Genomic DNA, 26,411 nt, shown 5'->3' with positions numbered 1-26,411 from the left:
CTAAGGCACTCATCACCCAAACAGACACACCTTGTTCACTTTCCTCCCATGAAAGGTAGCCGTTGTTATCAGATTGCAGTGTAGCCTTGCATACCTTTCATACTTTGTATGTACATATATGTGTGTGTGTGGTTTAGAAATGTATAAATATTTTTAAGTTTTCACTTTTTTCCCTCCTCATATTATGTTTTGAAAATGTTTCTATATTAGAGTATGTAGATCTGCATAACTGGACATAATGTGGATATGTGATAATTGATTTATTCTATTGTTGAAAATTATTCTATTGAAAATTTAGGTTGCCTCTCATTTTTTTTTTCTTTTGCAAATGCAGCTGCAGTACATTGCCTGTTCATGCCTCCTTGTTCATAAAGTGTTTCTTTAGGGCAATACAGAGAATAGAATAGAGCAGGAGTTGGCAAAGGATGGCCCAGGGACCAAATCTGGTCTGCTGCCTGTTTTTGTATGGCCTGCACCAAGAATGCTTTCTACATTTTAAAATTGTTTTATTCAGTAATCTTTCCCTCACTGATTTGAAAGATCACATTTAATATATTGTAAATATCCAGATACACACGGGTTCATTTTTGGGCTCTCTTTTCTGTTGCATTGATCTATTTAATTAGTCCTGTTTAAAATATTAGAGTTTTGAATGTCTTGATTCCCAGTAAGGAAAGTTCTGTGCTCCTTTTTGTTCTTTTTTGGAGTTACATTGGCTGTTTTTGCACATTGCTGCTTCTGTATGAATCTTAGAATTCCTCAAAAGTGAAGTTTCTCAAACCCCCTTTGGTATTTATATTGGAATTTATTAGATTTGCTTCGAATTGTATCTTTGAGTAGAGTTGACATGTCTGTAATGCTGAGTCTTCCCAGCCTTGAATAGTAATTTATTCAAGTCTTCCTTTATGTTCTTACATAAAGTTTTATCATTTCTTAGAAGTCTTGTGCATTTCTTTTTGAATTATTGCTATTGTGTAGGAAAGGTATTGATTTTTGTTTTGAGTTGATCATTTTGCATCTACTTTAAATCTTTTTTTAGCTCTAGTGATTTGTCGGTTGTTTCCTATGAATTTTCTAGATTGATGGTCATATCATCTACAAATAATGACAGTTTTGTTTTTGCCAACAATTTTAACTCTTGCTGCATTTAATTGTTTCACTATACTTGGTCTTCTGGTACAGTTTTGAATGATACAGGAAAAAAATGTCTTTTTTCTTTTAATTACTGTTTTTTAAAAAAATATTTATTTATTTTTGGCTGCATTGGGTCTTTCTTGCTGCGCGCGGGCTTTCTCTAGTTGCGGGGAGTAGGGGCTACTCTTTGTTGCTGTGCGTGGGCTTCTCATTGCGGTGGCTTCTCGTCACTGAGCACCGGCTCTAGGTGCACGGGCTTCAGTAGTTGTGGCTCATGGGCTCAGTAGTTGTGGCTCGGGGGCTCTAGAGCACAGGCTCAGTAGTTGTGGCTCACGGGCTTAGTTGCTCCGCGGCATGCGGGATCCTCCCGGACCAGGGCTCGACCCATGTCCCCTGCATTGGCAGGCAGATTCTTAACCACTGCGCCGCCAGGGAAGCCCCAAAAATGTCTTTTTCTTGAAGCTAGTGGGAATATTTTCTCTGGGTTTTTGACATACCCTCTTTATCAACTTAAAAAAGCTTACTTTATTGTCATCTATTGAGTTATCATATGATTATTCTGCTTTAATTATTTAATCCCATGAGTTACATGGATTTCTAATGTTTCTAATGTTGAATCATCCTTCCATTCCTGGGATAAATCTTACTTGATCGAGAGTATTCTTTGAACCATTCCTGTATTTGATTTGCGGCTATTTAATTTAGAATTTTAAAGGTAATTTCTGGAACAAAGATTGACTTCTGGTTTTCTTTTCTTGTTTTGGCTTTTTATGACTTTGGTATCAGAGTTGTGCTGGCATCCTCAAATGAGTGGAAGCTTCCCATGGTTTTCTACCCTCTGAAACAGTTCCTATGAGATGGAAATTATCTGTTTCTTGACCATCTGGTAGAACTTTCTCATTAAGAATATCTGGGCAGTCTTTCTTTGAGCATAGAGCTTTGACCACAGTTTCAATTCTTCTACGTTTATGCTTTTTTTTTTTTTAGTCTTCCTACTTTTCCTATGAGAGTTTTAGGTAGTTTAAATTTTCTAGATAAATTATCTTTTAACTAGGTTTCCAAATATATTGCTATATACGCTCCAAAGATTTTTAAATGTCGTATGTATTATTTCCTCTTGTTTATTTCACCTTATTTTCTTAATTGATCACACTTGCCAAAGTTTATCCATTTTATTATTCCTGGAATAAAAACTTTTAGCTAAAATGAATGAAATTTAAAGTAATTTACCAGTGTGTTAATTTTTGCTAATATTTGTTGTTGGTGAGCATAAACTTCATGATAAATTTTTAAAATGTACTTATATTCTTTTCCTGGCTTAGGACACGTTCAGTTTGATTATGGCCCACATGTGTATGAAAATTGCATGTATTCACTATTCGGCAGATCTATTAGACAAGACCTAATAATTCTTGTGATAAAACATACATAACAGAAAATTTACCAGTTTAACCACTTTTACATGTAAAATTCAACATTCACATTGTTGTGCAACTGTCACCACCATCAGTCTCCAGAATGTTTTTATCATCCCAGATTGAAACTCTGTGCCTACTAAACAATGACTCCTGGTACCTCTTCCCCCTAATCCCTGGAAACCACTATTTCACTTTCTTTTTCTATGAGTTTGACTATTCTGGGTACTGTATATAAGTGGTATTGTGCAATATTTGCCCTTCTGTGTCATGATTATAACTGAGCCTAACGTCTTCATGATTCATCCATGTTGCAGTGTCTGTCAGAATTTCCTTTCTTTCTAAGACTGAGCAGTATTTCCATTCTACATGTATATCATAGTTTGCTTACACATTTATCCATCAGTGGACATTAGGGTTGTTTCTTTGTTTTGTCTACTGTGAATAATACTGCTATGAACATAGGTATACAAATATCTGTTGTGTCCCTGCTTTCATTTCTTTTGAATATATACCTAGAAGTGGGTTGCTGCATTATATGATAATTCTATTTTTAATTTTTGAGAAACTGCCATACTGTTTTCCACAATGGCTACACCATTTTGCATTCTCACTAGCAATGCACAAGGACTCCATTTTTCCACATCCTCATCAACACTTATTTTCTGTTTTTGATTATAGCCATTTTAGTAGGTGTAAAGGTGTGGTTCATGTGGCTCATTATGGTTTTGATTTGCATTTCCATAATGAATAGTGATATTGAACAATCTTTTCATGTGCTTATTGACCATTTGTATATCTTCTCTGGATAAATATCTATTCAAGTCCTTTGCCTATTTTTGAATTGGGTTGTTTTTCTGTTGTCGGAATTCTTTATATATTCTGGATATTAATCCCTTATTGATATGAGATTCTAAATATTTTCTCTCATTCTTTGGGTTACCTTTTCACTTTGTTGATAGTGTCCTTTTTTTGTGTGTGGTACGCGGGCCTCTCACTGTTGTGGCCTCTCCCGTTGCGGAGCACAGGCTCCGGACGTGCAGGCTCAGCGGCCACGGCTCACGGGCCCAGCCGCTCCGCGGCACATGGGATCTTCCCGGACCGGGGCACGAGCCCACATCCCCTGCATCGGCAGGCGGACTCTCAACCACTGCACCACCAGGGAAGCCTGATAGTGTCCTTTGATGCATGGAAGTTTTTAATTTTGGTGAAGTGCAGTTTATCTATTTTTACTTTTGTTGCCTGTGCTTTTGGTGTCCTATCCAGGAAATCACTGATAAATCCAATATCATGAAATTTTTTTCCTATGTTTTCTTCTAAGAGTTTTATAGTTTCAATTCTGTTGTTTAGATTTTTTTGGCCGCACCACGCAGCATGTGGGATCTTAGTTTCCAGACCAGGGATTGAACCTGCGCCCCCTGCAGTTGAAGCATGGAGTCTTAACCAATGGACCGCCAGGGAAGTCCCTGATGTTTAGATTTTTGATTCATCAACTTAATTTTTGTATCTGGTATAAAGTGAGGGTTCAAATGTACTGCTTTGCATGTGGTTATCCTGTTTTCTTAGCACCATTTGTTGAAGAGTTTAACTACCCGAGCCTTCTTTGGTTTACATTTTCATGAAATATCTTTTTCCATCCCTTCACTGTGTGTGTCCTCAAAGCTAAAGTGAGTGTCTTGTAGGCATGATATAGCTGGATCTTGTTTTTTAATCCATTTAGTCACTCTGTGCCTTTTGATTGGATAATTTAGTTCATTTACACTTAAAGTAATTATTGATAGATATGAACTTACTAGTGCCATTTTGTTAATTGTTTTCTGTTTGTTTTGTAATTACTTTGTGTTTTGGTTCCTCTTTTGCTCTATTCCTTTGTGATATGATGATTTTCTGTAGTGGTATGCTTTGATTCCCTTATGTTTGTATATCTACTGTAGGTTTTTGCTTTGTGGTTGCCATTATGCTTTCATAAAACATCTTATACTTGTAACAGTCTATTTTATGCTGATAACAAGTTAACTTCAAATGCATACAAAAGCTCTAGGTTTTTACACTTCCACTCCACACAGTTTATGTTTTGGATGTCACAATTTACATTTTTTTACATTGTGTATTCATTAACAAATTATTGTACTTGTAGTTGTCTGTAAAACTTTTTGCTTTTAACCTTTATACTAGAGTTATAAGTGATCTACCCACCACAATTACAACATTAGAGTACTCTGAATTTAACTATGTGTTCACCATTAACATTAGGCTTTATACGTTCACATGTTTTCCTGTTACTAATTAGCATCCTTTTTTTTCAACTTGAAAAAAACCCCTTTAACATTTCTTGTAAGGTTGGTCTAGTGGTGATGAATTCCTTCAGCTTTTTTGTTTTTGTTTTTGTTCGGGAAAACTCTTTATCTCTCCTTCAATTCAGAAGGACAGCTTTGCCAGGTAGAATATTCTTGGTTGGCAGTGTTTTTCTTTCAGCAATCTGAATATATTATGCTGCTCCTTCTGGCCTACAAAATTTTTATTGAAAAATATGCTGGTAGTCTTATGGGAGTTCGCTTGTATATAACAAGTTGCTTTCTCTTGCTGCTTTTAAGGTCCTCTCTGTCTTTAACTTTTCACAGTTTAATTATAATGTGTCTTTGTGTGGGTCTCTTTAGATTTATCTTATTTGGTACTGTTTGGGCTTCCTAGATATAGATGTTTGTTTACTTCCCCAGGTTAGGGAAGCTTTTAGCCATTATTTCTGTGAATAAGTGCTCTGCCCCTTTCTCTGTTTTCCTTCTGGGACCCTCATAATACATTGGTCTGCTTGATGGCATCTATAAGTCCCTTAAGCTATCTTCACTAATTTTCATTCTTTTGTTCTTTTTTTTTTTGGTTCCTCTGATTGGATGAAGTCCACTGCCCTGTCCTTGAGTTTGCTGATCTCTTCTTCTGCTTGATCTAGTTTGTTGTTGAACTGTTGAACCCTTCTATTGAATTTTTCAGTTCAGTTATTGTATTCTTCAGCTCTATGATTTCTGTTTGATACTTTCTTATATTTTATCGATTTATTCACAGGGAATTGCTCCATATATAGCTGTCCATTCAGTGCCTCCATGGGAGGAGTGGAGTTCAGGACCCCCTTATGTCACCATCTTGATCGACTCTCCTGTTCTTTTTCAAGATTGTTTTGACCATTCAGGGGTCCCTTGAGATTTCATGTTAACTTTAGTATGAATTTTTCTGTTTCAGCAAACAAAAATCTTTGGGATTTTGATAGGGATTTAATTGAAGCTAGAGACAGCTTTGGGTGGTAATGTCATCTTAACAATATTAAGTATTCCAGCCCATGAATATGGATGTCATACCTACAATGTTTTGTAGTTTTCAGTGTACAATATTTTGCCTCCTTTGTTAAGTGTATTCCTAAGTATTTTATTCTTTTTGATGCTATCGTCAGTGGAATTATTAATTTCCTTTTCAGATTGTTCATTGTTAATGTATAGACATACAACTGATTTTTGCATGTTAATTTCATATACTGCAACCTTTGCTGAATTTGTTAGTTATAACTTTTTAAATAGAATCTTTAGTGCTTTCTACATATAAGATCATGTCATTTGTGAACAGAGGTAATTTTTCATCCTTTTCAATTTGGATGCTAGGCCTATTAATTTCTATTCAGCAATTCTGTATTCTTTCTTACTTTTGGTCTGTTAGGTGTCATTTTCTAGGGAGATATACTGAACCTCCTTCTGTAATTGTGAATTCCAATTGCTTTTTAAAAGTCCAATGTCATTCTAAGCCATATTGTTCTTGAAAATAGTGAGGTCCTGAAATTGACACTTGGTGGGTATCTGTCAACCATTGCTAAAGGAACACATGCATGAAGTATCTGTGGAACAAACATTTCTTGAAAATCTACTTTGTATCTGGCACTGAAGAGATAAACTCCTTGAAGATTCCAGTCTAGAGGAGGGGATAATCACTGTTACACAGACGTGAAGTTGTATAATGTAGTGGGGGGTAGGAAGACATTGAGTTAGAGAAACCTGTGTGAATCCTGCTCTGTACTTACCAGTATATATAACCTGGGACCAGTTACTTAATATCTGCTCCTCTAGTTCGTCCTTTGTAAAATGGGAATAATTTAACCTACTTTGCAGTATAGGTAAAGCTCTTCACATAGTGAATTTTTTTACATTAAAAATTGTAGCTCTCTAAGACCTATATAGATTGATGCTATCTATCCCATAGCTTATGGAAACAGAAAATAGGTGATCAACACTCCCAGGTTTAGGGTGGCCTACGGTTATCAAATACCAACTGTGAACTAGGTAGATGGGGATCCTGAGCTTGCTCTGGGCAGCACAGTTAAAAGGTGGAAAGCCAGAACCTGAACCCAATTTGGGCTGGTCCAAAGCCATTGCTCTCCTGAGCTGACATTGGGCTGGAGCTTGAAGAAGGAGTAGGGAGGGCACATTCTAAGTAGAGAAAACAGCTTGGACAAAGGCACAGAGATGTAAAAGTGCATGTTATGTTTGGAGAGCAGTGAATAGAGCTGTACCATTGATAAAGAGTGGCAGGAGTTAAGGTTGGAAAGTGAAATGGGCTCTGATTGTAAAGTGCCTTCCCAGTTTGGATTTTAGTCTGTAAGCAACGAAAAACCACTAAAATACTTTGCATAATGGAGAGTCATAGTCAGTATGCTTGATGAACTAGAGGAGTAAAGGCCGGAGTAGAACATGCCAGTTAAGAAAGAGTCTTCTGCGAAATCCAGAGCAGAGACGTACAGACTGGAGGTGGGTCCATGGTAGTGGAAAAGTAAAAACACAGGGTGACACGGTTCTGTTGGCCATTCCAGAACTTTTAGCAAGACCCCAGGCACTTAATATATGGCTTAAGCTTTCTAAATGTAACAGGAGACAGCTGTTTCCTTAGTTATTTGAAAGTTCTCTGAAATCCTTTCATATGCTGCATGGATTTGGATCCTAAGTTATAGCCTCTGCTGTTTTTAACTGAACTGGACTTCTAAACTGTGGAGCAGGTAACTGTTCCGTTTAAGCAAAGCCGGCTTTGCCTTCATCACTGCAGGTATCTGACTCTCTCTTAGGAGCATGTATTGCTTAGATCACAGTAGCAAACAGAGATTGAAAATTTTAACTTCATTGGCCAGAGATTTTTTGACACTCCATACGTGTACAAAGTGTTGCTTTCTGAGTGCCTTCATGTATTCATTTGGCTTGGATATAGCATGGGGATGGAATAGTAAGGAAGTCAGGAGATTCCGTAACTTACGTAGGGCAAAGGGAGGAACAGGTGTAAGATAATTACTGAGCGCACGCAGAGTATGCGTGGGCCTTGTGTGTTACAGATTGAAGAATAGGCCACGCTGTCCTTCAGGAGCTTACCATGCTGGTGGGAACATGAGAGAGATGGGTAACTGGTAAAACAGACTTCTAAGTGGAAATGACCCAAGTGCCTTGAGAATGGAAGCAAGGGGAGCAGTGTCCTGGCAGGTTGGTACAGAGATGGGACAGGCACACTGGAATGAGTTTGGGGTTTGGGTCCTCCTGACCCTGAGCGTTTCACTCTGACCACCCTTCTCTTTCACAAGGGCTATAATTGTTTCTTTTGTTGTCTTTGGTCTCATCTTTATGGCCTGTGGGGTGTCCACCCCTCGTTTGCTCTCCCTGGTCTGCACTAGTCTCTCCCGTTGCCATGTCCTTGTTTATCCTCTCTTTCCCTCTCGTTAGTGTTTTTATTAGAAAATGAAAAACTTCAGTGATTATATGGAAGAACTGTGTCCAGCTGCTCAAACCCACCCAGTTTCTTTTTTTAGCTTCTCCCCCACTTAAAAATAAAAAGCATCAGGTCCCACTTGCCAAGCCTTTGTCACTGTCTCCAGCAGCCGTTCCTCCGGCCCATATGCTCCCCCAGATGCTCAGCCCGTCCCCTCCTCCTGTCTCAGCCCCACGTGCAGGCCCTCCGTGGACAAGTGCGGGGCCCCCGGAGCACAGCCACCTGCAGCCCCACCACACCATCTGCTTCTCACCCCCATGGCCACTCTGAGCATCACTTCTGACCCAGATTCTGTGGACCGCACCCCCCACCCCAGGCCCTGGCTTGTTTGCCTGGCCAGTCCTGTGATTTCCAAGGACAGGATGTTGACTGGAAAAGATAGAGGGGTTGCCATGGAGATATGAATAAACACACTTGCAGACACCTCGCAGCAGGAACTGCAAACTCTTCTGACAGACCTTTAGTTCAGCCCCAGGTTTCCTTTGTTTGGGTTACATGCCTCAGCTTTGGAGTTAGTGTCTTAGAGGGAAGTTTAGAGCCGTCGCTAAACTGTTAGTCATAGCATTTCCACACACCAGCCCTTGTTTCTTCTTTCAGAGACAGCGAGCTTACCCCGAGGAATTAGAGGGTACCTGCTCTTGGGCCTGAAGAGTGGGTTATATTGACACTAACATGGAGAGAAACTGCCCCAACCTGTCGCATGAGTTAAGAGTCAGTGCGAAAGCACTGGTCATCCCTGTAGAGGAACAAAGTGGTGCTTTCCAACGTGCTTGGCCTCCCATTCTTCCTTTCTCCTCCAGGTCTCAGGGCTGTGAGGGTGAGGAGGTTGCTACGTCTTGCCTGAACATAACTGGGGACACAAGAGGCTCCCCCTCTCTCAAATGTGATACCAGGTGGTAGTGGGTGGGGGGGAGCGAGGGGGCCTAGCACTGGGACACTATAAAAGGACGCTTTCCCTGCCCTGGGGTGCATTCTTCTGGGCCCCAGGGGGAAACAGGCATGTTTTTGCCATTGCTCCTAGAGATGAGAGAGGAAGGGAGGTTCTGTGCCCCATGGGCCGAGAGAGAAGTTAGCTCTATAATGAAAGTAGAAGAAAACCTTTGACCCTTTCTCAAGAGGGCGCTGTTGACATTTTGGGCCAGGACGGTTCTATCCCACACATTGCAGTATGTTTATAATCCCTGGCCCATCAAATGCCACCCTTACCTCCTGCCAACTGTGTTGTCCTTGGGACACCCAAAAATGTCTAGCAAATTTCCAAACGTCCCCTGGGGTTTTTTGCTGCCAGAATACTGGATGGCCACAGACTCATCTGTCCTCTGGGAAGAGACCATGACGAGACCAGGGCTCTTTTTTATCCTCATGTAGTCATGGTAATGAAAATGAAAATCTGTTTACTAATCAGTGCCTTATCTGATCAAGTCGGCAGTTCTTTTCATACCTGATGAATCTTCATTGCACAATGATTTTTTTTTTTCCCTCCCTATTTGGTTTACAATTCCTCAACCTTTCAAGCACCTGAGCCATGAGGATGGGTGACTAACACGTGAGGCTTGACCCTGCCCATGAACAACCTGCATCCTAGATGTGAAGGACCACAGGAGTGATGACAGTAATTGCAATAGGACTTCAGAAGAGACAGTGCAAAAGATAGGAAGTGTTTAAAGTGGGAATTTTGGCCCTTGGCCCTAGGGGCCCAGAAAGTCATATTTATTGACGGAGCTGGCTGGGCCAAGGGAATATACTCTTCCAGCCTTGCCCAGATGGCATTTTTTTTTTCTCCGGGGAACGCTGAATGTGGTGCTTACCTCTAGAGTTCCTGTAAACCAATGACTAAGGCCAGATGGTTCCCGAGATAGAAAGAAATCCCTGATGTCAAATCTGTCACCTTCTACAATGAGACGAGGGAACCCAAAGAGGAAAGACGAGTTGCAGGCAAGGCTTCCGTCCCCTTTGCTGTTAATTATTACCCTCCTGTGGATTCTCCAGACGGGTCCTCTTTTTCCTTTCTTCTGGCTCATCATTCTGCCTTCCCACTGGTTCACAATGAAGAGACACAGTGTTCTGTCAAGTTTGCTGCGTGTTGGCAAGGCTAATTTTGCCAGTTCAGAGGATGGGGCTCTTGGTTAAAATTAGGTTTTGGGATTTTCTTTATCATCATCTATTTTGTCTTCCACCCGCTCACCCCGCGGTGGGGGTCAGATAATCAAGAATTGCCCGTGAGCATCTTGATTTCTCCTTAAGTCTTTCTAGCCTATTGATTCCAACAGCCTGTGCCTTTACCATTCTTGTTAATTTTTAAAAAATAACTATTTCTAAAGATTGACTTGTAGTTGGTCATTTCAAATCTTAGATCTTCCCTCCTGTCTCTGAGATAAGAGGCTCCTTTGTGTTTGCTCTTACTCTGACTTCCATTTTTCCTGAGCAGAAATAGGAATTTATTGAATCATGCAGCTGAGAGAGATACTGGGGTAATCAGAGAATCAAAGGAAGAGCAGTAGGAACCAGGGTCTCAGGTGCTGGAGAGAGGATCCCCGTGCCTCCAGCCCTCACTCTCTGCTGCATCTCTTCCCTTGCTCTGCCTCTTTCCCCCCAGCTTTGCCTCCCCCTGTAGCCCGGCCCTCACCCTGTACCAGGTAACCCGGCACCACAGCCCCGCTTAGCAACCTAACGCAAACAGTGTTTTCCTCTCTGGTTATCTGTGTTGATTATTTAATAATTGTAATCATTTCCCACAAAAGGAGAACCACTTTGAGCTTTAACCAAGCAATGTGCACTCTCTGTAATCGACATTAAAAAGGGAAAGATCAGTGGGGTCTTTGAACTCCCCTAACAGGATATTAGGTTAGGGAAGACTGATAGGGTTTGAACAGAAGTTCCTCACGTTCCTTAGAAATCAAATGTGTTATCAGTGACCCCTGTACCTGGAGAGAATTATTTGGGAACATTTATTTCAATTATTACAGTTCATATTTTCTGGATTTATTATTTTGGATTTTTCCCCCATCTCCCTGCTTCCTGTCACGCCACCTCCTGAATCAGTGCTAATTGAGTCAGTAACACTCAGAAAGTATCTTCCTCTGCTCGAAAATGCAGAAACTGGCAGATGACTGTCTCCTTATTCTCAGAGGTGAAGAGTGCTGAATTACAATCCTGCTTCATCCCTATTTCTCTTTCATTACCAGTTTTTATGCTGTGTAGTTCTCTCTTCTCTGGTCTCGTTTGGCAGCATCCCCTGTGCATGCTTGTGGCCTCTCAGAGGAGGGGGAGAGACTAGAGGTCATCTTGTCTGGTGGCCTCTAACCAAGGGCGTGTCAGCATCACATGAGAGCTTTCCAGAACAACCATGTGCAGGCAGACAACTTAGTCACTGCCTGCTACACAGCTTATCCATGAGAAAGTCACACTCTCACAGATGGTGGCAGTAAAACCCATGCTCCAAGATGATGCTAGAGGAGAGAGCCATGGATGGGAAGCTATAGGGTAGCAGGTATATCTGAGCCTACAGACCAGACCTGGGACTGGCAGGGGAGAAACGGGGAGGGGATCAGGAATTCCTTTCTCTAGGCTTTCAGAGGACACTACCAAGGCTTACAGAGTAGCCACAGATGATCCATAGTAGGGTCACCAGGAATAAGTAAATCTCCTATTTGAGACTCACCCTCTAGCTTAGTCCTTTTTGCTTGTTAATTCAGAATTCTGTTTGTAACAGGAGCACAGCTGAAATCAAGATGCAAGTGACCCCAGAGATGTGCAAACTTTAGGAAGATATTCAGGAATGATCTCTAGAACCTCTGCTCTCTCTCTTTCCTATGCCTTTTTTGTTTTTTTTAAAAAAATCTTTAAAAATCTTTATTTGGCTGCGTCGGGTCTTTTTGCGGCATGCGGGATCTTTTCGTTGCAGCCCGCGGGCTCTCTAGTTGCAGCGCACGGGCTTAGTTTCCCCGCAGCATGTGAGATCTTAGTTCCCCGACCAGGAATCGAACCCATGTCCTCTGCATTGGAAGGTGGATTCTTAACCACTGGACCACCAGGGAAATCCCTCTTTTCTGTGTCTTTGGATTAGGCTGAGGTATTTGTCGGAAACCTTGGGTTGAGCCGTACCTGGTTCTCATCCGGAATCTGCAGTCCCGAAGGACAATCCCTGTGCACGTACCGATGGGGCGCACATACTCCAGCCACAGCATTGTGATCTTACTCAGTAGGGCACCAGAATGATCAACGCTGAGAAATAGACACTTTAAGTTATGAAATCCCTGAGAAAATATTAAAAGGGGAGGAAAAGTGCGGTGAAGACCTTGGACGGACGAGCAGAAATTTTTATCATCATTACTGGAAAACATCTCTCCAGTTCCTGCATGTTTTAGGTGCTATGATAAGCTGACATTCTCTGATGCTGCTACAAGTTCACTCTCGGTGGGGCATGTACCCTGAGCTCTGATTCCAGGAAGGGGGTTGGCTTGTACTGATTCTCCTGAACCCTTTTACTGGGATTCCCACTATCAGTGGGTCAGATTTATGGGGGTGCTTCCCTGAGTCAAGTTAACTGGCCCAGAAGGTCGCCCTGAGCTTGACCTCATGACATAGAGTTGTGCTTGTTGTCATGGAGAGGAGTCTAAACAGTTCTTGTACCTGTAGGTTTATGTGCAGAAAGCGTGTGGCGACATTTCAGCTAGATCCTCACTAGGTTCGGTGCTTGTGTTACACATGTCAGAGGGAAGCCCATTTTGGCAATAGGAAATAGCAACTTGGGAGTGTGTCACTTCATTCCTTACACCAGAATGCGCATCTTGCAGGAATAGAAGTTTTGAGAGCTGTTTAAATATCAACCTACCTCAGGCTCTGCGGGGAGGCATCCTGAGCTGGTAACAGAGAAAGGCTGTGTGATGTCTCAGCCCGATTTTTTCCACCCTTGTGTTGAGATGCCTTCTACCTTTTCCCCATAGGCCCAGTTCCTCTCCCCACAAGCTCGCCGTCGACTCCATGCTGCCCTGGCATCTTGTTCCACCTCCATGCTGATCCTGTCCAACCTGGTGTTTCTTGGGGGCAATCAAGTCGGGAAAATCTACTGGAATAGGATCTTCATACAAGGTAAGTTGCTGTTTTCAGACAATTTCTTGTTTTCCGCATTTGTGCAGCTGGTATCCCGTATGTGACGGCGGGGAGGCATTCCTTGCTCTATGCGTGGTGTGTGACCTATAAAAATACCAGCCAGGAGCAAAGTCCTGTGTTTAGCTGTGGTTTTAACTGTTCCCTATTTTGATGTACATTTTATCTGCTGTGTGTGATACTCATCATCAAAGTGTACCATCCCACATCTCCCAAACTCTATCATTCCCTTCTACTAAGTTACCTCTCCAATTATTGGATTTTTCCTAATCTTCCCTGCTATCTTTAGATCAGCCTTCATTATACTGTAGAGTCTTAACCTTGTTCCACTTAATACCCTGAACGTCCTACCAGGAGAATGTCCCAGAAGCCCCATTGTGCTGCTGCTATGGGCACGGTGCCTGGTTTGCCACACCTCTTTGTTGTGGATTTTTTTTTCTGAACACTGGCTTGCCAGCATCAGCAACCAACCTGATGTTTAATGTACATGTGTTTAATGTCATGTATGTCTCCATGTCCACAGCAGAGTCACCCCTGCAGCGGGCAAAATTGCATTAGTAATTGCATTGCATTAATAATTGGTCATCATTTATTTATGGTCATCATTTCCTTTGGGCTAGAACTGAGAGTTACATCACGTCCTAAGAGTATTGGGAGAATGGGAACTACTCACAGAGCACATTATTCAGCCAGTTCACTGTGTGTTCAGAGCAAAGGTCCCCTGTTCCGTTTCCCTGACCAGTGACCTGGTTTTGTATTTTTGGTTTCGGAAGTTTTGCCAAGTGGTAATGGTCATGGCTAGGCTGTTACCTCTACATCTGGGTCCCCAACAAGCCAGCGATGCTTTGGCTGCAGCTCTTTTCACAACAGAAATAACCCCAACACAGCTGCATGATCCCAGGGTGCCAGGTCATGAATCTAAACTGTGGCAGGCTTAGGTGAGCCAGGCTCAAAGGGACCATGAGAGAGCCCTGTTCTGCTTTCATCTTGTCACTACAATACCCCTTTGATCTTGCTTTCTGAGAAATGTTTTAGCTGATAGTTCCTGAAAAGACCAGGTACTTTTTTAAGTGGAAGCTGCCCTTTAATAAAGACGGGAGGTGGACTGTCCTGGTGGCGCAGTGGTTAAGAATCCGCCTGCCAATGCAGGACACACGGGTTCGAGCCCTGGTCCAGGAAGATCCCACATGCCGCGGAGCAACTAAGCCCGGGTGCCACAACTACTGAGCCTGTGCTCTAGGGCCTGTGAGCCACAGCTATTGAGCCCATGCACCACAACTACTGAAGCCTGTGCGCCTAGAGCCCATGCCTCGCAACAAGAGAAGCCACCGCAATGAGAAGCCTGTTGACACAACTAGAGAAAGCCCACGCGCAGCAATGAAGACCCAACACAGCCAAAAATAAATAAATTAAATAAATAAATTAAAAAAAAAAAAAAAAGAATCCTGGTTCGGGAAAATCCCACATGCCGCAGAGCAACTAAGCCCGTGCGCCGCAACTACTGAGCCTGTGCTCTAGAGCCTGCGAGCCACAACTACTGAAGCCCACATGCCTAGAGCCCGTGCTCTGCAATAAGAGAAGCCACTGTAATAAGAAGCACGCGCACCGCAACGAAGGGTAGCCCCCGTTCACCGCAACTAGAGAAAGCCCGCACACAGCAACAAAGACCCAACACAGCCAAAAAATAAAAACAGATGGGAGTTAATGAGGTGCAGAGGACCTAAAGATAAAAGAATCCTCCTTGAAGTGGGCAACACAATGTCGACCTTTCTTGCCTCCTCCCACCATGCCTAGCACAGTGCAAAGAACACGATGACTCTGGAAAATGCTGACTTGGGCTTTGCTGGTCACATGAGCAAGAAGACTCTAATCTTTGCTTCAGTAAATAAACGCAGCGGGTGTTTGCTACTTGTGAGGTACTGAGAAGCCAAGGGTGGAGAAAGAAGCACAAATGTGGGAGCCAGACATGCAGACGTGTCAACAGAGTCAGGTAATTGCTGTGCCAAAGGCATACGGGATTGCTGGACATCACAGCACGGAGGGCTGGCCTTCCCGTGGAAGTTGAACTTCACAGAGAGTATGGAACACTAGCGGCTACGTCAGACCATCCCAAACTCTCAGCAATTTTTCCCCATAGAAGTGTATTCCTCTCACAGTTCAGTGAAGGTCCAGTGGTTTTTTCTAAGCAGTGACTCCAGGACCTAGATGGTTTCTGTTTTGATTCTTCACCTTGTTGTCCCGGCATTATGGAGGAGAAGAGAACACGGAGACAGTGTCACCAGGTACTAAACACCCCCGCCAGAAGCAACACTCGGCGTTCCTGCCCACATTCCGTTGGCCAGCACCAGTCATGTGACCACCCTAAATGCAGTTCAGGGAGATGTGGGGAAGCACACAGGTCCCGTAGGCTGTGGCATGGCAGGACAGGGCACATGAGGCAACTGGCTGGAGGCGCCTAGGAGGCAGTGAAAAATGTGACCTGGCATTGGGGAGGAGGATGGACGGAATGACTGTGAGACAGGGCATGGAGGTGGTGGGTGAGGCCGTGGGAGTGGATACAGTTCGCCGAGCAGCATACACAGAGTGAGAAGAGACAGCTGGGAGGTAAAAGCTGGCGATGCTGGCATTTAAAGGGGCAGAGGAAAGATAGCAGCTATAAGATGTTCTTTCTGCTTCTCAGAGACATGAAGATCAAAGCGTGATTTGCCCTGCACCCGGTGGAGCTAACATCAGGCACACGGGGGAGCGGGGAGCGGGGCTCTGAAATATCTGGTCTGCTTCTGCTGTGTGGGTCCTATTATGATCTACGACTGGATATACCTGTGTCCTCCTCGGAGCCAGGGGCTGGAGTCCCGAGCGAATGAGTCTCTGAATATGGAGGGCCCTGGAATCGTTTCTGAGGCCAGGGAAGCCCAGCTTAGAAGGCATTTTCTGTGTCAGAGATTCTTCACATCAGCCTGGTCCCATCTCAGCTGGTCTGTCCCATGGGTGCCCTCAGTCTGGGAAGGTTTCCTGGGGGTTTGGTGGTTACCTCGTTTGTTCCCCGCTGCGGGTCTTTTATCCCTGAGTGATTGAATTTAGATATCTCTTGGAGGAAAGTGAACCAGATGGTGCCAAATCTACCATCCTTGAGAACTCTGGATTTCTTTTCATAACTAATTTGGTTGACCTGATAGAAGATTAGTATGAATATTCATGTTTTGGTACAAAAAAGTATTAATGAGTTTATAGGCTGCTTCCTCAGCCGCTGCTGGGGGTGTCATATTAGCTTTCTAAAATAAAAGAAATCTGAATTCTGAAAATCATCTGGCTCCAAAGATTTCAGATAAGGGATTGTTGTGCTGTACCTATAGCTGCTGATGGATGAGCCAGGACTTAGACATCCTGCTTGTCTCTGGCCTCTTCCTTTGGCCATGTGATCAGGAGCTATTTTTCCAAGACCCATCTCTACACACGGAGGAAAACATGAAGGAGTGAGCCAGGAGGTCTAACTGTGGGGAACGGAGAGCGATTAAGCTCAGTCTCTAGATTTCCAGCTTACATGGGAAGGTAAATCTTCCCCCAAGGTAACCACCCTTGTCCCTTTGTGCCTTGATGGGCTGGGACTTGCAGTGACAGAGAGGAGCTGGTAGCACCACAGACTTCCAGGGTGTCCAAGGAGGACAGGGATTATGGAGGAGATTACCAGTGCTCCACAGTGAATGGGATGTGGATACACACACGCCCTAAAGGACAGCCTCATTAATCCTTAGGGAGCCTTTTCCCGGTATCACTGGTGTCTCTAGAAGTATCTCACGATTAGCCTGGAGGAGTTGCCTTGTCTCCCTGACTCCAGTTCACTGCTTTAGACATGGATTTGTTTGCTTTAAGCTACAAAGCTTGTTTTAGTAAATATCTAAATATTTACCTTATGTAAATATCTCTATCCTGGTCTCAACAGGGTTGGTGATGTGAGGTTGTAAACCCAGATCCTTCCCTTTCTGCTGTGCACTCTGCCCAGCTGTCCAGAAAAGTGGACAATGCCAGCCACAGGATGGAAATGCTGAGTGGCTTTCGGGGGTCTGGTACATGTCACACAGTGTTATCTCTGCTGCAGAGATTGGAAAAGTAATGTTCAGTTAATTCAGTGGAGAATAAAGAATCTAGATCTTTGCCTTTTAAAAAAATCCCCCAACTTTTACTATTGAAATTTACGTCAAGCAGCTTGAGGAGTGTGACTGTTTAAGCCTATTATATATGTATTTAAAGGAACTTCGCTGGGTCTAGGGATCTGAGAAGGCTGTGGCTGGGGATTTGGTCCCTAAGCCTGCTCTAAGAGGGACCCTGCTGTGTCATGCTTTGCAGAGGCAAACACAGGTTGCTTCTTACATAACTCTGTGGCTCTGAAAAGGATTTGTTGTTGGAAGGAGCTTTCTCATGTCTGCCTTAAAATCTCGACATTGAAGTGTAAGTTAATTTCTTGAACAAGCAGTTGATGACTGCTCTGTAACTCAAAAGTATCAATGCATTATAACTCCAAATCTCCAAATCTGTGTCTTAAGCATCCTTGCAGTGCTCTGTCGTCCTGGGACAGTGGGGAGAAAAGTCAGTCAGTGGGGATGGGTATGCACTGGGAATATATCTGGCCTTGAGGGGGCTGAGAGCTTTTTACAGTGTTGTTTGGGTGCAGGGTCGTGTTCCTTCTGAAAAGTCCATCTAGTCAACAGAAGGCATGGAACCTAATCATTTCCTAAGTGGTAGAGCCCCAGATCCTGCATCTGTTGGAGGTGGTAGAGACATGGTATCCATCAACCTTTCTCCTGCCTGACTCCTCTTCTCTCTTACACAAACACACACACACACACACACACACACACACACACACACACGTGTTTGTTTTCCCTTCTTCTTGTTGCCTGATCTAGGTTGGCAAACTCCATCTCAACACTTAACTCCTGACCCTGTGTCAAGGCGAGGAGAATTGGGTTGTTTTCCCACCAGATTGCAATGAGAGAGGAGCTAGCAATTTTCTTATGTAGGTCAGAACCTTTACACTCCCCATATTTGCTTGCTATCTCTAGCTGAGAAAGGAGACAGTATATTTTCTCTCTGATTACTAGCTTGTCCAGGCAGTTCAGTCATCTCCTGGCTCAGATGGCTCTGGACAGGCATTTTATTTAAAGCCGAATTGGGGTGTTGCACTGGAAATTCCTAAAGGCTGTGGTTAAATAGAAACTCATTCCCCTCACATCTCGTTACATTCTTGGGACTAAAATTTCATCTTTGATGAGGGGAGACAGAAGGCAGATGTCAGTGTCTCAGGCACCTTCTTTGTGATTACTTATTTCACCCTCTTCACTAGCCCTTACCTTGCAATGGAGTTTTCATTGCTCTGATTGATTCTGCTTCTGCCCCACTGGATCCTCTGCAAGTTCTAGAAGCATTTGAGGAGCAGGTGCTTCCCAACCATCGTATCGGCAGTGAAGTTGATACGTAGATATAGGTGAAGCGAGTTATCCATGGTTGCACATTGGTCCATTACAGACCATTCTTGGAATCTGAATTTCAAGACTTTCAGATGCCTTGGTTTCTTCTTCAGTCTGCGCCACGTGGTCACCCAGATGTCGTGGGCATCAGTTCTCCTAAAAGTATTTCAGCACAAGTCACTAGGCATAGGACGTGAGAAATAGAGAGTGGGAGTTCTTCTCCAGAAGTGTGCCTGGGGTTATGTTAAAGCTGAGAGAATTTCTAAAATATCTAGAAAGGAGTTTGAATCATCATACATTTAAGTCCTGCTTTCTGTGAGTTTGTGTGAAACTTTTTGCTGTTAACCAGGAGTTTTTGCGAATTCATTTGAAAAGAGTTTTATGGAATTTGCGAACATTTTAAAGTGTCTTTAAATAGAATATCAAGTAAAGGATAGTATGGTTAGACACAGTTCATCGAATAAAAAGAAAACAATTTTGATTTTTACTGATTCGAAGTCTCTACCTCTCATTGGCCCTCAATCATATATATGCAGTGTGATATTCAAAAGCATATTACAATCAAATCATTATATTGTACACCTTAAACGAATACAATATTACATGTCAATTATAGCTCCATAATTATATGTCAGTTATTTCTCAATAGGAAAAAAAAGCATGTTACAAATTAAAATCAAACCAAAATAATTTTAAAAATTTAAATAAGTTCCCTTTATCCTCTAATTAAACTTGGTATGTGTTCAATATATAACAGGTTATCTGTAGCCGCACTCCCAAGTCTGTACTCTAAGGCTCAAACCAAGAAGTCACGTGGGATTTCTGAAATGAACACACATCCTGGAATTTATATTATTAATTTATTTGACTGCTTATCACTGTTGTTATTATATTACCAGTGGGTGCAGAAGTAGCTCAGCACCAGCTGTGCCAGTGAATGCCAGCTGACAGTGAAAGGGAAGTGCCCTGGCAGTCTGAAATGGTTGTCACACACGCTGGAGGCCCTTTTCACCAAACCTTCTCCTCAGGTCATTACTGAACATTTTTTTTAAGTGTTAAAAGTTAAGAATATTTAATTTGGAATTCAGTAACATTTTTGTAACAGAAGGGCAAATCTAGCAAGAGTCATCATTCTCAGGTGTCTCAGCTCTGGGAGCAGATTGTTTTGTGCAGTAGACCCCATCCTTGAGTTTGTTTCTGTTTACCAGCGCACCGGACAGTGACCACTTGCTGTGTGCTGCCACTCGCATTAGTTTCCTGTGGCCACTGTAACAAATTAGTATGAACTTAATGACTTCAAAGAGCACAGTTTTATCTCTTACTGTTCTGGAGGCCAGAAGTCTGAAATCAGTCTCGCTGGGCTAAACTCAAGATGTTGGCAAGACTGGTTCCTTCTGGAAACTCGGGGAGAATTTGTTTCTTTGCCTTTACCAGCTTCTGGAGGCTGGCTATATAGCTTGGCTCATGGCTTACCTTCTTCCTCTTCAAAGCCAGCAGTGTAGCATCTTTCTTTTTTTTTTTTAACATCTTTATTGGGGTATAATTGCTTTACAATGGTGTGTAAGTTTCTGCTTTATAACAAAGTGAATCAGTTATACATATACATATGTTCCCATATCTCTGCCCTCTTGCGTCTCCCTCCCTCCCACCCTCCCTATCCCACCCCTCCGGGCTGTCACAAAGTACCAAAACAATATCCCTGTGCCATGCGGCTGCTTCCCACTAGCTATCTACCTTACATTTGTTAGCGTGTATATGTCCATGACTCTCTCTCGCCCTGTCACAGCTCACCCTTCCCCCTCCCTATATCCTCAAGTCCGTTCTCCAGTAGGTCTGTGTCTTTATTCCTGTCTTACCCCTAGGTTCTTCATGACATTTTTTTTTTCTTAAATTCCATATATATGTGTTAGCATACGGTATTTGTCTTTTTCTTTCTGACTTACTTCACTCTCTATGACAGACTCTACGTCTATCCACCTCATTACAAATAGCTCAATTTCGTTTCTTTTTATGGCTGAGTAATATTCCATTGTATATATGTGCCACGTCTTCGTTATCCATTCATCCGATGATGGGCACTTAGGTTGTTTCCATCTCCTGGCTATTGTAAATAGAGCTGCAATGAACATTTTGGTACATGACTCTTTTTGAATTTTGGTTTTCTCAGGGTATATGCCCAGTAGTGGGATTGCTGGGTCATATGGTAGTTCTATTTGTAGTTTTTTAAGGAACCTCCATACTGTTCTCCATAGTGGCTGAACCAATTCACATTCCCACCAGCAGTGCAAGAGTGTTCCCTTTTCTCCACACCCTCTCCAGCATTTATTGTTTCTAGATTTTTTGATGATGGCCATTCTGACAGGTGTGAGATGATATCTCATTGTAGTTTTGATTTGCATTTCTCTAATGATTAATGATGTTGAGCATTCTTTCATGTGTTTGTTGGCAGTCTGTATGTCTTCTTTGGAGAAATGTCTATTTAGGTCTTCTGCCCATTTTTGGATTGGGTTGTTTGTTTTTTGTTATTGAGCTGCATGAGCTGCTTGTAAATTTTGGAGATTAATCCTTTGTCAGTTGCTTCATTTGCAAATATTTTCTCCCATTCTGAGGGTTGTCTTTTGGTCCTGTTTATGGTTTCCTTTGCTGTGCAAAAGCTTTGACGTTTCATTAGGTCCCATTTGTTTCTTCTTGTTTTTATTTCCATTACTCTAGGAGGTGGGTCAGAAAAGATCTTGCTGTGATTTATGTCATAGAGTGTTCTGCCTATGTTTTCCTCTAAGAGTTTAAAAGTGTCTGGCCTTACATTTAGGTCTTTAATCCATTTTGAGCTTATTTTTGTGTATGGTGTTAGGGAGTGATCTAATCTCATACTTTTACATGTACCTGTCCAGTTTTCCCAGCACCACCTATTGAAGAGGCTGTCCTTTCTCCACTGTACATTCCTGCTACCTTTATCAAAGATAAGGTGTCCATATGTGCTTGGGTTTATCTCTGGGCTTTCTATCCTGTTCCATTGATATATATTTCTGTTTTTGTGCCAGTACCATACTGTCTTGATTACTGTAGCTTTGTAGTATAGTCTGAAGTCAGGAAGCCTGATTCCTCCAGCTCCATTTTTCATTCTCAAGATTGCTTTGGCTATTCGGGGTCTTTTGTGTTTCCATACAAATTGCGAAATTTTTTGTTCTAATTCTGTGAAAAATGCCAGTGGTAGTTTGATAGGGATTGCATTGAATCTATAGATTGCTTTGGGTAGTAGAGTCATTTTCACCATGTTAATTCTTCCAATCCAAGAACATGGTATATCTCTCCATCTATTTGTATCATCTTTAATTTCTTTCATCAGTGTCTTATAATTTTCTACATACAGGTCTTTTGTCTCCTTAGGTAGGTTTATTCCTAGATATTTTATTCTTTTTGTTGAAATGGTAAATGGGAGTGTTTTCTTGATTTCACTTTCAGATTTTTCATCATTAGTATATAGGAATGCCAGAGATTTCTGTGCATTAATTTTGTATCCTGCTACTTTACCAAATTCATTGATTAGCTCTAGTAGTTTTCTGGTAGCATCTTTAGGATTCTCTATGTATAGTATCATGTCATCTGCCAACAGTGACAGCTTTACTTCTTCTTTTCTGATTTGGATTCCTTTTATTTCCTTTTCTTCTCTGATTGCTGTGGCTAAAACTTCCAAAACTATGTTGAATAAGAGTGGTGAGAGTGGGCAACCTTGTCTTGTTCCTGATCTTAGTGGAAATGCTTTCAGTTTTTCACCATTGAGGATGATGTTTGCTGTGGGCTTGCCATATATGGCCTTTATTATGCTGAGGAAAGTTCCCTCTAGGCCTACTTTCTGCAGGGTTTGTATCATAAATGGGTGTTGAATTTTGTCAAAAGCTTTCTCTGCATCTATTGAGATGATCATATGGTTTTTCTCCTTCAATTTGTTAATATGGTGTATCACATTGATAGATTTGCCTATATTGAAGAATCCTTGCATTCCTGGAATAAACCCCACTTGAACATGGTGTATGACCCTTTTAATGTGTTGTTGGGTTCTGTTTGCTAGTATTTTGTTGAGGATTTTTGCATCTATGTTCATCAGTGATATTGGCCTGTAGTTTTCTTTCTTTGTGACATCCTTGTCTGGTTTTGGTCTCAAGGTGATGGTGGCCTCGTAGAAGGAATTTGGGAGTGTTCCTCCCTCTGCTATATTTTGGAAGAGTTTGAGAAGGATAGGTGTTAGCTCTTCTCTAAATGTTTGATAGAATTTGCCTGTGAAGCCATCTGGTCCTGGGCTTTTGTTTGTTGGAAGATTTTTAATCACAGTTTCAATTTCAGTGCTTGTGATTGGTCTGTTCATGTTTTCTATTTCTTCCTGATTCAGTCTTGGCAGGTTGTGCATTTCTAAGAATTTGTCCATTTCCTCCAGGTTGTCCATTTTATTGGCATAGAGTTGCTTGTAGTAATCTCTCATGATCTTTTGTATTTCTGCAGCATCAGTTGTTACTTCTCCTTTTTCATTTCTAATTCTGTTGATTTGAGTCTTCTCCCTTTTTTTCTTGATGAGTCTGGCTAATGGTTTATCAATTTTGTTTATCTTCTCAAAGAACCAGCTTTTAGTTTTATTGATCTTTGCTATTGTTTCCTTCATTTCTTTTTCATTTATTTCTGATCTGATTTTTATGATTTCTTTCCTTCTGCTAGCTTTGGGGTTTTTTTTTTGTTCTTCTTTCTCTAATTGCTTGAGGTGCAAGGTTAGGTTGTTTATTCGAGATGTTTCCTGCTTCTTAAGGTGGGCTTGTATTGCTATAAACCTCCCCATTAGAACTGCTTTTGCTGCATCCCATAGGCTTTGGGTCATTGTGTCTCCATTGTCATTTGTTTCTAGGTATTTTTTTTATTTCCTATTTGATTTCTTCAGTGATCATTTCATTATTAAGTAGTGTATTGTTTAGCCTCCATGTGTTTGTATTTTTTACAGATCTTTTCCTGTAATTGATATCTAGTCTCATGGCGTTGTGGTCAGAAAAGATACTTGATACTATTTCAATTTTCTTAAATTTACCAAGACTTGATTTGTGACCCAAGATATGATCTATCCTGGAGAATGTTCCATGAGCACTTGAGAAAAATGTGTATTCTACTGTTTTTGGATGGAGTGTCCTATAAATATCAATTAAGGCCATATTGTTTAATGTATCATTTAAAGCTTGTGTTTCCTTATTTAGTTTCATTTTGGATGATCTGTCCGTGGGTGAAAGTGGGGTGTTAAAGTCCCCTAGTATGAATGTGTTACTGTCGATTTCCCCTTTTATAGCTGTTAGTATTTGCCTTATATATTGAGGTGCTCCTATGTTGGGTGCATAAGTATTTACAGTTGTTATATCTTCTTCTTGGATTCATCCCTTGATCATTATGTAGTGTCCTTCGTTGTCTCTTTTAATAGTCCTTATTTTAAAGTCTATTTTGTCTGATATGAGAATTGCTACTCCAGCTTTCTTTTGGTTTCCATTTGCATGGAATATCTTTTTCCATCCCCTTACTTTCAATCTGTATGTGTCTCTAGGTCTGAAGTGGGTCTCTTGTAGACAGCATATATAAGGGTCTTGTTTTTGTATCCATTCAGCCAATCTGTGTCTTTTGGTGGGAGCATTTAGTCCATTAACATTTAAGGTAATTATCGATATGTATGTTCCTATTCCCATTTTCTAAATTGTTTTGGGTTCGTTATTATAGGTCTTTTCCTTCTCTTGTGTCTCTTGTCTAGAGAAGTTCCTTTAGCATTTGTTGTAAAGCTGGTTTGGTGGTGCTGAACTCTCTCAGCGTTTGCTTGTCTGTAAAAGTTTTAATTTCTCCATCAAATCTGAATGAAATCCTTGCTGGGTAGAGTAGTCTTGGTTGCAGGTTTTTCTCCTTCATCACTTTCAGTATGTCCTGCCACTCCCTTCTGGCTTGTAGGGTTTCTGCTGAGAGTTCAGCTGTTAACCTTATCGGTATTCCCTTGTGTGTTATTTGTTGTTTTTCCCTTGCTGCTTTTAATATGCTTTCTTTGTATTTAATTTTTGACAGTTTGATTAATATGTGTCTTGGCGTATTTCTCCTTGGATTTATCCTATATGGGACTCTCTGTGCTTCCTGGACTTGATTAACTATTTCCTTTCCCATATTAGGGAAGTTTTCAACTATAATCTCTTCAAATATTTTCTCAGTCCCTTTCTTTTTCTCTTCTTCTTCTGGAACCCCTATAATTCGAATGTTGGTGCGTTTAATGTTGTCCCAGAGGTCTCTGAGACTGTCCTCAGTTCTGTTCATTCTTTTTTCTTTATTCTGCTCTGCAGTAGTTATTTCCACTATTTTATCTTCCAGGTCACTTATCCGTTCTTCTGCCTCAGTTATTCTGCTATTGATCCCATCTAGAGTACTTTTAATTTCATTTATTGCGTTGTTCATTGTTGCTTGTTTCATCTTTATTTCTTCTAGGTCCTTGTTAACTGTTTCTTGCATTTTGTCTATTCTATTTCCAAGATTTCGGATCATCCTTACTATCATTATTCTGAATTCTTTTTCAGGTAGACTGCCTATTTCCTATTCATTTGTTAGGTCTGGTGCATTTTTATCTTGCTCCTTCATCTGCTGTGTGTTTTTCTGTCTTCTCATTTTGCTTATCTTACTGTGTTTGGGGTCTCCTTTTTGCAGGCTGCAGGTTCGTAGTTCCCGTTGTTTTTGATGTCTGTCTCCAGTGGCTAAGGTTGGTTCAGTGGGTTGTGTAGGCTTCCTGGTGGAGGGGACTAGTGCCTGTGTTGTGGTGGATGAGGCTGGATCTTGTCTCTCTAGTGGGCAGGTTCACGTCTGGTAGTGTGTTTTGGGGTGTCTGTGGCCTTATTATGATTTTCGGCAGCCTCTCTGCTAATGGGTGGAGTTGTGTTCCTGTTTTGCTAGTTGTTTGGCATAGGTTGTCCAGCACTGTAGCTTGCTGGTCATTGAGTGAAGCTGGGTGCTGGTGCTAAGATGGAGGTCTCTGGGAGATTTTCACCGTTTTATGTTATGTGGAGCTGGGAGGTCTCTTGTTGACCAGTGTCCTGAAGTTGGCTCTCCTACATCAGAGGCAGAGCCCTGACTCCTGGCTGGAGCACCAAGAGCCTTTCATCCACACGGCTCAGAATAAAAGGGAGAAAAAGTAGCGAGAAGTAGTAGAAGTATGAGGAAAGAAAGGAGGAAAGGAAGGAAGGAAGAAAGAAAGAAAGAAAAGAAAGAAAGAAAGAAGGAAAGAAGGCAAGGAGGAAAGAAGGGAGGGAGGAAGGAAGGAAGGAGGGAAAGAAGGAAAAAAGACAGAAAGAAAGAAGATACAGTAAAAATAAAATAAAGGATAATAAAGTTATTGAATTAAAAAATACTTATTTAGAAAAAAAAGGGACGGATAGAACCTTAGGACAAATGTTGGAAGCAAAGCTATACAGACAAAATCTTACACAGAAGCATACACATACACCCTCACAAAAAG

The 26,411-nt window shown here is 41.7% G+C and overlaps 1 protein-coding gene across 1 annotated transcript in view; it reads left to right on the top strand.

Moving 5' to 3' along the window:
- HHAT (hedgehog acyltransferase) overlaps positions 1–26,411 on the top strand; it is a 364,679-nt gene that overhangs the window by 291,623 nt on the left and 46,645 nt on the right. Inside the window, exon 11 of the mRNA XM_082666689.1 lies at positions 13,280–13,424. Coding sequence (XP_082522815.1) covers positions 13,280–13,424 — 145 coding nt within the window. The remainder of the gene's footprint in view (positions 1–13,279; positions 13,425–26,411) is intronic.

This window comes from Grampus griseus (genome assembly GCF_964374135.1).
Source record: "Grampus griseus genome assembly, chromosome: 1".
Lineage (NCBI taxonomy): Eukaryota > Metazoa > Chordata > Mammalia > Artiodactyla > Delphinidae > Grampus > Grampus griseus.
Note: the sequence above shows the minus strand (reverse complement) of the source record. Positions and strands in the feature narration are given on the sequence as shown.